This window comes from Peromyscus leucopus, chromosome 16_21 (genome assembly GCF_004664715.2).
Source record: "Peromyscus leucopus breed LL Stock chromosome 16_21, UCI_PerLeu_2.1, whole genome shotgun sequence".
NCBI classification, from domain to species: domain Eukaryota; kingdom Metazoa; phylum Chordata; class Mammalia; order Rodentia; family Cricetidae; genus Peromyscus; species Peromyscus leucopus.
This window is the reverse complement of record NC_051084.1, coordinates 40,419,876-40,432,676: the sequence shown is the minus strand read 5'-3', so window position 1 is coordinate 40,432,676 and position 12,801 is coordinate 40,419,876. Positions and strand designations below refer to the sequence as shown.

Here is a 12,801-nt window from a genome sequence, read left to right as displayed (position 1 = left end):
TGTTAGTAAGCGGAGCTCACTGGCCAAGGCCACAGGCACCAGAGCTGTTGCTGTGTACCAATCCCTGCCACCACTGTATCCATCAGTCAACAAGGTCGTGATCTGGCATGGAGGAGGCAGTGTTCTCATTTAGATCAACGTGATACAGTGACTGTTAGCATTAGGTCCTGCTTGGGCTCCTCAGAAGCGCCAAGCCTGCAGCTCCCCACCACTGCGCACACTGCCTGCGTCTGGGTACAGCCCAGATGTAGTGTAAAAATTAGTGTAAAAAAATTCAGTCTCTAAGGCAGTGGTTCCCAACCCTCCTAATGCTGCGACCCTTTATTACAGTTCCTCATGCTGTGAAGACCCCAACCATAAAATGATTTCATTGCTACTTCATACCTGTAATTTTGCTGTGACGAATCATAATGTAAATATCTGATATGCAGGATATCTGAAATGAGACCCCCCCCCTCAAAGGAGTCGTGACCCACAGGTTGAGAATTCAATCACTATGGAGATCCTAAGGCAGCAGCATTCAGACAAGCCACGCTGGGTCTTTACAAGTGAAAACACTCCTGAGATTGCTCCAACCTTGCCATTAAAACTTCACGAGCACCTCTGCCGCTAACCACCTCAAAAGGTGTGCTTTAATTCAGCAGTGTGGGCTCTCACCTAACAGAAAACAAGACATTCTCACATACAAAGTGGGTCCCTGCTCACTCTCGGCCTTTGAATTACCCACAAAAAATAAAATGTACAATATAATCTGAACAAACTCTGTTCTTAGCCTCTTATCTCTAAGATTGTAAACCTTATTTCCAGAAAGCAAATCTAACCAGGACCTGATAGTCAAAATAAAGCTTCTATCTTTTTAGATATCTTGACTTTGCTTTTATGACAGGGTCTTGGTGGTGTAGCCTTGGCTAGCTTGGAACTTTGTAAACTAGGCTGGTCTTGAACAAGACCTGCTTGCCCCCAGCCCCTCAGTAATGGGGTTAAAGGTGTACGCCACCACCACAAAGAATAGCTGGCATCTTAACAGCCTGAGATACACATTAGCTTAATTAGAAGAAAGACTTCACTGAAAACAAACACAGCAATAAGTTGATATCTGTCAGCTAATTTGATAAAAACAGTATTTGTCTCAAAAATATTTTCAGCCATTTCTTCAAACAGGACACACATTAAGATTTTTCCCCCACTTGGAGATTATTCCTATATATATTTTAGCTGATGGTTCTTTTGCTAGCTTTATAAAATGAAAATAACACAGTATAGCTATAAAGCTTCTCATTTTTTGCAGTTATTCTTTAAACAGTTAATTTATTCATATTATTAACAAACAAACAAAAAAAACCAACTCCATATTCTTTTCTACACAGTTGCATGTCAAAAAATACTAAACAGTTTCATGGTTTGCTGAAATACATGTAGGAAAACAGATATTTGGCATAAAGCTTGTTTAAATTTTTCTTAAAGAAACATTATTAATTTAAAAAGAGTTCCAAGAAATTTAATAAAATTTCCAGCGATGATTTCTGAATGTATAAAATTTAAATAATTATAAAAAGGTTAAAAACCAAAATACGATAAATTTTTGCTTTTTCCTCCTTATTATAAATCCAGACAATACGTCCTATCAAGAAAGTTCAAAAAGGAACAGTGGCTGTTATCTTAGTCGCCCTCGGAATCGCTGTCCCTTCTCATGGGGACAGAGCCTCGCACTGAGGACAGCAAGACATCTTCCACCGGCTTCCTGGGGTTCTCCTCCAGGTCTGTCTTGATTGCTCCTGACTCCGATAGTTTCCACTCCAACTCTGCGAGACAAAGAAAAAGCAAATGGTGTAAGGCACCAGGTCCCCTCAAAGGCGTCCTCACCCAAAGCCCATAAGACAATTTAAATTTTTCCTGAGAGGGTTAAAAAAAAAAAAAGAAGAAAAGACCAGCTGGGCGGTGGTGGTGCACACCTTTAATTCCAGCACTCGGGAGGCAGAGCCAGGCAGATCTCTGTGAGTTCAAGGCCAGCCTGGGCTACCGAGTGAGATCCAGGACAGGCTCCAAAGCTACACAGAGAAACCCTGTCTCAAAAAAAGAAAAAAAAAAAAAAGACCATCAAAATTTGGTGACCATTTTAGTGCTGTCTGAAAGAAGAGAAAGGAGGGGGAAAAATTAAACTCTTAGGAAGGAAAACTTGAAGTGCCTTTTCAAGTGAAGAGCAAACGACATACTGTATAAACTGGAACCTGCGTGAAAATGACAGGACGATACAAAGAACAGCGTGTCGGCCAGTGCTACCGCCTCTCAGCTTCCTCATGGCGCATTCAGAGGAAACACCCCTACAGTGCAGCTGAACCCAGCAGTGAGATCTCATTTTCATTAATAAAAGGACAATTTCCAGCTTCATGGGGTCTGATATCCTATCCATTCAACTCAAAACATGCGTGTAAATCAAAATAGATGCCCACAAACACGTTCCTGTATTATAAACTCCACTCTTACCATCAGTGAAACGCCACACGGCGGGAGACCTGGGGAGCAAAGTCAGGTGCCGTCGAAGACCCCAGGTAGCTCGGCTTTCTTAACTGGACAGTCCCACTACAACCGACAGCCGGCTCTAGTTTATCAAACTTTATTATCTAAAGTCCTCCAGGAAACAGGGTTTGAGGGGTGGCTGCCAGGGGCCGGAGATATAACCAGACGGTCCGATGGTTAAAAAGCCTTCCAATGTAAGATGAAAAACTCTGAGGGCCTAAGGGGCAGCCTGGTGACCACAGCTAATAAGGAACTACATACCTGAAACATGTTTAGAAAGTAGACGTAATGCTGTCACCAGTGGGAGGGGGCAAGGGAGTCAGGTGACAAGTGAGCTCAACTGACTTGCGGTAAACGTGTGGTACCCCTTAATAACCTTAAGCTTTTTTTTTTTTTTAAATGAGCCACACCTCAATAATGCTGGGGGCAGTGTGCACCTCCAAGATGCCTCGAGTATTTTTAGCTCCAGGTATTATGGTTGAATGCTGTGAAAACAGGCCCTTTACGGGGGAAAAAAATAAGGTTTCTGATTCTTGACTCAAGACTGTATTTATTTATACACGCACACACGCACGCACGCACGCACGCCCACTCAACATTACTATTCACTTAGTCATTATATATACAGATGTACTAACCCTCAAAGTAAGAACTTTTCTGGAAATAAAGACAGTAGCACCAACTGTACACTGGTAGTTAGAACTGGTGTGCCTCACTAGGACTGCTAGCTAGACCTGGCATGCCTCACCAGAACTGCTAGTTACACATGGTGTACCTCACTAGAGCTGCTAGTTACACATGGTGTGCCTCACCAGGACTGCTAGTTACACATGACATGCCTCACCAGGACTGCTAGTTACACATGACATGCCTCACCAGGACTGCTAGTTACACATGGCATGCCTCACCAGGACTGCTAGTTACACACAGTGTGCCTTGAGTCACCAGAACTGATGTTGACTTCAGTTGTCCCTACAGTAGTCAGGCGCTGGGGCATTTAAGAGGGACTAATGTCACAGACTACACTGATTCTCAAGAAAGTGGGTTGCAGGTGGCCGTTAATCCCAGAAGTCGGGAGGCAGAGGCAGGCGGATCTCTGTGAATTTAAGGCCAGCCTGGGCTACAGAGAGTTCCAGTATAGCCAGGCACCCAGGGCTACAGAGAAACCCAGTCTCAACAAAACAAAACAAACAAAAAACAAAAAGGCAAAGAAACAGGATGTGACTACACAGCAAGCTTGCCACGCCCTCTCAGTCGCTCCCACACATCCTCCTTCCGCATTGCCTCCCCCTTCTCCACCAGGACACAACACAAGGCCTTCCCCGGAAGCCAACAGAAGTCCACGCTGCGCCTCTGACATCCCAGCCTTCAGAAGCAGAAGCCAAAGTAAACCTCCTTCAGGTGTTTTTTGCTTTCATAAGAGAAAACGGACTAAGGCATAACCTCGTCTCACAGTATAACCACAAGAACACAAAATCAGGTATGTATTAATTCGGAACACCGTATGCCTCTGAACACTGGAACATAACTGACATGTCTTATGTATGTGCCCATGTCTGTACTTTCTAGGCTGAATAACTGAGTTTGAAAGTACATAAAACCATGTTTAAAAAGTATATTTTTGAAGAGAAGTAAAGCAGTTGGATAAATTATATTTCAACAAAGAGATAAAGAATTTCACTTGACAGAGATGCCTCTAGCCTCAGATTCTGAGTCACGTGTCATATATATGGGTAGCAGGTATAAAGGAATACGTTAAAGATAGAATTAAATGAAATTTAAAATTAAAAACTACTGGGGCTGGAGAGATGGCTCAGCGGTTAAGAGCACTGACTGTTCTTCCAAAGGTCCTGAGTTCAATTCCCAGCAACCACATGGTGGCTCACAACCATCTGTAATGAGATCTGGTGCCCTCTTCTGGCCTGCAGGGACACATGTAAGCAGAACACTGTATACATAATAAATAAATAAATCTTAAAAAAAAATTAAAAACTCCTGGGAGTCAACTAAGACTACAGAAAACACAAACACACATATAAGCAAGTGTCATTATCATGTAAGCTAAACTAAAAAAAAAAAAACCTGTAATCTTAAGCTCTACCTGAAAACAACATTCAACCGGATAAGGGAAATATACTTGATGTTAATCTGAAGTAAAGGTGAGTCCAGAGTGCCTCCTCTCACCGAGAACAAGAGAGCCCAGCTCACTGCTCCTGGTGACTCTGCAGGAGTGAGAAATTCAATGCGCTCGGCCATACAGAAGCAGAGGTAAACTGGACAAATCATGACACCTCTCTAGGAAGCTGGCACTCCCTGTCAGGGGGTGTCCCTGCCCACCTCTCACCAGACCCTCAAGCCGTCAAGAGCCCCTCACCATCTCTCGTCAGGTTCATGCCGCCGAACACCAGAGGGCCAATGAACTGGGCCTTGATGTCCCCCTCCAGGTAGACGAACACCGTGGGCAGATTCCTGTCGGGGTAATTGGGGATGCAGGTCGTTGAAATGGCTTTGACAAATTTCACATCGGGAAACTTCCTGGCCAGTCCGCTCAAGTGCTGGTTTATCAAGGAACAGAGGGGAATCCTAGAACGCAAGAAGAGAAAACAGGGCAGCTGTGATCTATGAGCAGACAGGGCAGAGCCAACACAGAAACCCCAGAAGGGCTTCACAGGGTGTTTTCGACAGCAGGATGAACTCACATTTCTAAAAAAAAAAAAATAATAATAATAATATCCATTCTAGTGTGTTCAGGGAAAGTGAGTAATTCCAAATCCAAATTCAATTTAACAATAAGTTTGAGAACACAGCTTTGATAGTTTTGAAGACTGCTATGTCTTTCTGTGAGGGTCATTTAGAAAACACTGGAGAGAACACGTGATGTGTGTCAAACCGGCCAGAGAGCACTTCCTGCCTTGAAGTGATTTCCAAGCGAGCACCCCGGGCACAGACAGGTGAAGGACGAGAGAACACAGGCGGCCACAGCATCTCTGGCAGTTCCCACCTCAAGGTCACCCTGGCCATCTGTAAGTCAGCGGTTTCATAGAATTCTCAGATGCCAATTCCTCTCCAGGGAAGGGTAACCTGAACTGAGCTTTCGTGGGTTTTGTTTTTTAAGATTTGGGTTTTGCCATGTAACCCACGCTGTTCTCGATTCTGTTATGTAGCCCAGGCTAGACTTGAACTCTGTCACAGTCCTCTGGCCTCAGTCTCTCATGCTGGGAGTGCTAGTGTGTACTACCGTACTTGGCAGAATTCTTTTTTTTTTAACAAAAGAAATTTAAGTCCTTGCTCTACGCTTTTAATAGACACACATTACTCACAAATATTAATTTAAACGTCTTGAGATTAAAAACTGAGCACTAAGCCACAAAACAAAGAACACAAGTGCAGGTAAAACACACAAACAAAACATAAAAACCAAACCTCCCGCCGGGCGTTGGTGGCGCACGCCTTTAATCCCAGCACTCGGGAGGCAGAGCCAGGCGGATCTCTGTGAGTTCGAGGCCAGCCTGGGCTACCAAGTGAGTCCCAGGAAAGGCGCAAAGCTACACAGAGAAACCCTGTCTCGAAAAACCAAAAAAAGAAAAAAAAAAAAAAAAAACCAAACCTCCCATATAGGTTAAGCCCCATATGGACTGAACAGAAATTCAACCCAACGCTTTACAGACCCTGTGGAGATCAGCTCACCCTTGCTTGTACAGGTGTAAGATCACCCACAAGCCCTCGCCGGCTCTGGTGACTTCCTGAACGTAGTCCTTTCCTGAGATCTCTAACACTTCTCCAAATTTGTTCTTCAGCTGAGTCGCCTTCCACTCAGCCAGCCTTTGCTGCCTGCACAACAGGGAGACCGCACTTAAGTACACAGCCGGACACTTGTACACAAGCACGCACGCACATCTTTCAGAGGACAATCCCTGTGTTCGGGCTGACGGATTGGCCTCATGATAAAGAACACACATCTCAGTGCCCCCCAAACCCCACGCCGCCCCTATGGATGGCACTAACCGGTAGGTACATCTTGATGGCATGTTCATTCCCGATGTTCAAAGAACACACATCTCAGCACCCCGCAAACCCCACGTCGTCCCCGAAGATGGCACTAACCGGTACATCTCGATGGCACGTTCGTCCTCCTCGTTGAACTCATCCTCATTCTCCTCCAGCTCCTCCAAAGTCATGTCTTCATAAGTTTTCACTGAATTTCGTTTCATTGACAGGAGCATAAAAATGAAAAGCACACACACACACACATCTTCATGTTTTCGCTGTTCTCCTACATATGTGCACACCACTCCTGAAGGCCCAGCCCACTGAGACAAAGACTAAGGTACTGTTTAAAAAGACGGTCCCGGGCTGGAGAGATGGCTCAGTGGTTAAGAGCATTGGCTGCTCTTCCAGAGGTCCTGGGTTCAACTCCCAGCAACCACATGGAGGCTCACAACCATCTATAGTGGGATCTGATGCCCTCTTCTGAAATAAAGGTGTACTCATATACATAAAATAAATAAACCTTTAAAAAATAAAAATAAAAATAAAAATAAAAAAGATGGTCCCACCATCGCCCTTCTTACTGTCACATTACTCTGTGTGAATACAAATGACAAGTTTCCCAGATTCATGAAACAGGAGTCACCTTTGCCTGATGCTGCCTGCTCTCGTCTCCAGGAACACGCTCATGGGCCACATGTCCTAACATTTCTCATGTCACCTACACTGTACGTGACACTGGCAAACTGTCCTGTGCTATGTGAGCTCGCTGAGAGGCTGGCTCTGGAAGTGGGGTTGTCTCCCAGCTTATCTCAGACCCAAGCACCGCGGCCTGGCTCTTTCAGCCTTCTTCACTCATGCCGGGAGCAGACCTCTCTACCCCTCAGACTACTCAAGCCTGGCAGGCTTCCTTGCCTTTTCTCTCTCACACAACACTGGGATCCATCAGCAACTTCTGCCGGCCCTCCTTCACATTATGCCCAGCTCTAACCACTGGTCCTCTCCTCCACCGCCACACCGGTCCAAGCCAACTGTGTCTCTTGCCTGAATGACTGCATTAGACTGCTCTCCCCGCTCCTTGACTTTGCACATCCAGGCACTGTCTATGCTCAGTAAGATGGTGCTGTTAAAATACAGGGCATGCCATTCTGTTTCAACCTCCAGTAACTTGCAAGCTGGGCTCTTTACTAGGCAATTCAGGGTCCAATGGGCAGGCTCCGGGAGGCTTCTGTAAACTTTCTACTGCTTTCCCTGTCATGAAGACCTCCTCATGGATTCTCTAGGATCCCAAGCCAGCTTTCGACTTGAAGTAGCTTACCTCACCTCGCCTCCTTCAGGTCTACTCAAATGTCATCTCAGTGAGGTCCCCTCTGCCCAACTGAAAACCCTATCTATCCCACTGTCCAACCTTCCTAACCCAGCCCAGCCTTATTCCTTTTACTTCTGAAATATAAAGACATATGACTTTTGTCCAGCCTGTGTGCCACTAAATCTCCATTATTCAGAACAGCACTCAACACACAAAAATCATTCAATAAACAAGATTCATCTTACGACATCTTCCTCAAAACAAGCGTTCACATCTGAACAGGGCAAAAGTACCAGCTCTGTCGATCAACATCTCTCAGCTGGGAAGTATCCGAAACCTCCGAAGGCACCTGTCTACCATTCGGATGCCTTGGCCTCACACACACACACATTCTGAATCAGCAGGGATCAGACACCTCTGGCCCAACGCCGGGGGAAGCTGATGCAGGTGGGGAGACCTTTGAGAAATCCCCTCTGTCAGACATCAGGCATCATCTCAAATATCTTCTGCTTCCTCAAGTTAAGTAAGCTACTCTATGTCAATATTCTTAACCAAGCCACGAAGATTAATAAAACACAGCCTCAAAAGAACACAAACACTAAAAAGCTGAACAAATCTCGATGGCATTGTCCAAAGCCACGTGCTCCTGTGAGAGACAAGGGCCGCGGGCCGCAGGGTGGCTCACTCTCTGCTCTGCGGGGTTACCTATCTAGCCATCACTGACAAGGTTGATGCCAGGGCTCCAGCGCTGCCTCCTGGCTGTTGCCCCGAAGGTCCCTTCTACTACAGCGGTTGGTGGCTTGTTTCCAAAGCCAGCCAGCCACAGAGCAAAGGGAGAAATGAGCAAGCTCACCCACTGACTGCTGAAGGAGTCGCTGCTCCTCCTTCTCTGCTTCTTCCTTTTCCAGTTCCTTCAGGCTCTCCTTCGGGGGCAGGATGCCCTTCTTGCGTAAGATGTCATTCCACTCGGTGTCTGCATTGGGGTCCTGGGACAGCAAAGACGAGGACTCGGTGAGGGCAGAGTCCAGGAGAGAAGGCATAATGTGGGGTGAAGTGATACATGGGAAAGATGGAGAACAGGAGGGATTCAAGCTAAATTACTCCGTGGCCTACTCCTGAGAGCATCGAAAGATCTACTGCCCCTGCGGTAGTCTCCCTGAGGAGCCAGCTTTGGGGTAAAACTCAGGAAATGATGCACAGATTGGCATCAAGATTGAAACCCAGGCTTTGATCTACCTTCTGGTTAGTATGTTCATTCATAATTTAAACAAATTTTATTTAAAACTATAATGAATTTCTATGACATTATTCAAAGTGAATCTGACCAAAGATAGGGACTGTGGGGATGCAGGGCGCCTCTGAAGTCTCCTAGTTCTGAGGTCCAGGGAGGTGATGACAGGAGATGCCCCCTGACTTTCTAAGATCTCGCAGTGACGTGATTCCTGCAATAGATTTTAAGTGGCTACTTGGATTGGTTGATGTTTTTGTCCACTTGACACAAACTGGTCATGTGAGAAGAGGGAACCTCAAATGTCACATCAGCCTGGCCTATAGACAAGCCGGGGGGCGGGGCATGTTCTTGATTGATGGCAGATGTGGAAGGGCCCAGTTCACTGTGGGCGGTGCCCCCTCCCCCCCCCCAGAGAAGGCAGTCCTGAAATACATGAGCAAGCGAACTGAGCAAGCCAAGGGGAACAAGCCAGTAAGCAACACTCCTCCAAAGGTCCCTGGCTCCTCAAACCTGCCTCAAGATTCCTGTCTGGGGTCCTGTCATGATGTCTTTTAATGATGAACCTGAGAGTTGTTTTACCACAGCAATAGAAATCTAACAAAGCCACGACAGCAGGCAAATTACTGAACTGGGCGGGAACCAAGAAGGATGTGCAAGTGGCCATGATGGACAGAGGAGCCACTACAGCCAAGGTGAAGAGGTAGGCTGCAAACGAGCACATATGCAAACTACATGCTGTTATGGAAACAAGCTGTGTCAAGTGCGATGATGACAAACAGTTGTTGGTCCACAGCAGTGGTTCTCAACCGGTGGATTGCGACGTACACGCAGACACCCTGCATATCAGATACTTACACTGCAATGTGACAGTAGCACAATTAGTTATGATGTAGCAACAAAATTATTTTATAGTTGGGGGCCACCACAACATGAGGAACTGTATTAAAGGGTCGCAGCATTTAGGAGGGTTGAGGACCACTGGTCTGGAGTTAAAGGGGACCACATTTCACACAACGGGCAAACCCCACCCCGCAAGTCACTCATGATGGCTAATGTTTATTAAAGACTAAATGCTAGGCACTTCCCTTCAGCTGAGCCAACTCTTGCCTCCCAAGTGCAGTGAAGTATGGCACTCAGAAAGACATTGCCATGTCTGACCATACCACCCTGAACCTACCCCATCTTCTCCGGTCGGAAGCTTAGTAGGGTGGGTTTGATTAGTATTTGGATGGGAGTTGATACTGCCACAAGGAACAGTTAGCCAAAGTGACTAGGATCGAAGTGGTCTCAGACCTGGAACTCAGATGCCCCATTATTCTGGGTTGGCACGGTTTAACAGAACACTGATAACAGGGCTCAGAACTTGGTTCATTTTATGAACTCAAAGGAAGGACTGTGGGCCAACCAGGCTCCAACCTCAGTTCTGCGTCACAATCTGGCTGAGACAGATCACAAGAAAGGTGAAGTTTCCTTTTAGCAAATGAAGAGTGACATTTTTAAGCAGGGACCTGAAGAATCAACAATGCAGAGGAGTCCAGAGAAGTTTCTCAACTTTCTCTTTACCTTCCAGGGGTACCTGGCTTGTGGTGGGCTTGCTGGATGAATAGACGGCAAGCCCCTCCAGTCCCCAATGCCGGAGCCCACAACGGTATGCCCCATCTACCCTCCATCTAGACTCTTCAGAATTCTTAAACACAGCGACACAGAAGGGCTAAGTCCTTGGACAGTGACAAATGCGGCCGTCACAGATTTTTGCTCTTAAAAGATTCTTATTTCTATGGCGTTTTCTAGCACTTTCTCTGAACTTTTGTCAAATACTATTAGCAAATTACAGCTCAGAAAGAGAAGAAGAAAAAAAAAAAAACAATAACTCAGAGGTTCTGATTTTCTTCATTTCGGAAATTAACTCTTGTAGTTGGCCCTGGGCTCAGCTCTGGAAACCAGAAAGCGCCCCCAGAAACACTAGCGTTGGGTAAAGAGTCAACTCTAGATGGCAGAAGAGTCGAGGCCTTCATCAGACCTAGAAGAGGACGACCCCAGGCTCAGGGGCCCCCAAAGGACAGAGATTTGCTGGGCGGGACACACCCGAGCAGGAGCACCCAGCCTGGAGTCTAGCGAGACTACACCCGCCCTCTCTCAGTGCGCCTGCGCAGGCTCTTTTTGCGCGGCCTCACCGCAGTCGGCCGAACCGGGGCAATTCGTGTAGACCTGGTTCTAGGTCTGGCGCGAGCCCACCAGACCAAACGACCCTAGCCTTGGGGTCCCGACCACGCCACGCTCACCTGCATCTTGCCTCCAGTCACTTAGATCGGCGCGCCGCGTCCCAGACCCTGGAAGCCTCTCCGCGCAGGCGCAGCACCGCCCTCCCTCCGTCCTTCGCCCCGCCCCCAGGAGCGAGCTGGGTGAAGCCAAGGAGGAAGTGAGGGCTTGGAGTCTGCGCCGGGTCTTCGGGAAACTGGAGCGACTCGTGTGCACCGGTGAATGACAGGACACGCCTCCGGTGGGTGGGACCACGGGGTTGACGTCACCCAGGGCTGATCCCGAGCGCTACCTTGTTAGGGAAAGTGTCTGGTGAATGGGGGCTGGCCTGCGGAGGTACCCGTAGGTCCTGCGACTTCCCGGCAGCCAACCCGAGCCTGTCCAGACGCCTCTTCTCTACCGACTGGTCAGAAGCAGAATTGGCTATCAGTGATCCGATGCTAGATTAAAAATAACACTTGGTCACCTGGAAGTCAGCCACCGCCTTTACTGTGTTGGATGAGGTTTAGTTGCTCATAAGGCTGTTTAGTGAGAGCATATTCTAGCCTATATCTGCGGATACAGCAGTAATCAATGGGTTCCATGCCCATCTGGTTGAACGCCAGAGCTGTATGTCAATGAACAGAAACACAGGCGGTAGGGTCCAGGGCCTGTCCTTATCATTCCAAACTGGAGGTGAGAGCACTAGTCTTCCCTGGTGTTAAAAGATGTATCCTGGGCTGGAGAGACGGCTCAGAGGTTAAGAGCACTGGCTGTTCTTCGAGAGGTCATGAGTTCAATTCCCAGCAACCACATGGTGGCTTACAACCATCCATAATGAGATCTGGTGCCCTCTTCTGACATGCAGGTGTATATGCAGACAGAAGACTGTACACATAATAAATAAATAAATCCTACACATCTGGACTGACTTATTGCCTCTGGCTTCAAGAAGACTCTAAGCACATCGCGTGGCTCCCTATTTTAGAGTTATGCTTTGTAATTACCCAAGAGCCTTCAAAACAGCAGCTCACATCTATAATCCCAATGCTCAGGAGACTGAGGCAAGAGGATCACTGAATTCATCAGTTTTGGATGATTTACCTAGGGGTGAATTTGATCTTAAGCTTCTCTCCATCCTGTACATCCTGTACAGTCTGCTTTAGGTCACAGTGGGGTTTTTTGTTTTTATTTGTTTGTTTTGGTTTTTCAAGACAGGGTTTCTCTGTGTAGTTTTGCACCTTTCCTGGAACTCACTCTGTAGCCCAGGCTGGCCTCGAAATCACAAAGATCCGCCTGGCTCTGCCTCCCGAGTGCTGGGATTAAAGGCGTGCGCCGCCGCCGCCGCCGCCGCCGCCGCCGCCGCCGCCGCCGCCGCCACCACCACCACCACCACCACCACCCCCCAGCAAGGTCACAGTATTTTACCACAGCAACAGAAACCCCAATTAAGACACACAAAAACAGCAGAGAACCACACATATCTCCAATAGCAACGATACCCCCAATTCATCTTTCC

General features: G+C 47.2%; 1 protein-coding gene across 1 annotated transcript; it reads right to left on the bottom strand.

Annotated features, from left to right (window-relative positions):
• Positions 1 to 1,286: 1,286 nt before the first annotated feature.
• Positions 1,287 to 11,433, bottom strand: Pdcl3 (phosducin like 3). Its single transcript, XM_028865752.2, has 6 exons — positions 11,327 to 11,433; positions 8,667 to 8,799; positions 6,622 to 6,712; positions 6,205 to 6,348; positions 4,892 to 5,100; positions 1,287 to 1,802 (listed from the first exon to the last, which is right to left on the bottom strand). The coding sequence occupies exons 1-6, from the start codon at positions 11,330 to 11,332 to the stop codon at positions 1,660 to 1,662; spliced, it is 726 nt and encodes a 241-aa protein (XP_028721585.1). The 5' UTR covers positions 11,333 to 11,433; the 3' UTR covers positions 1,287 to 1,659.
• Positions 11,434 to 12,801: the final 1,368 nt, after the last annotated feature.

Excerpts from the sequence above, each read along its gene's own strand:
- Pdcl3 (XM_028865752.2), bottom strand. Across the intron at positions 6,349-6,621 it reads CGTGCCATCGAGATGTACCG|GCAGCAAAGGCTGGCTGAGT; the intron begins GTTAGTGCCATC and ends CCTGTTGTGCAG. Across the intron at positions 5,101-6,204 it reads TTACACCTGTACAAGCAAGG|GATTCCCCTCTGTTCCTTGA; the intron begins GTGAGCTGATCT and ends CTTGCGTTCTAG.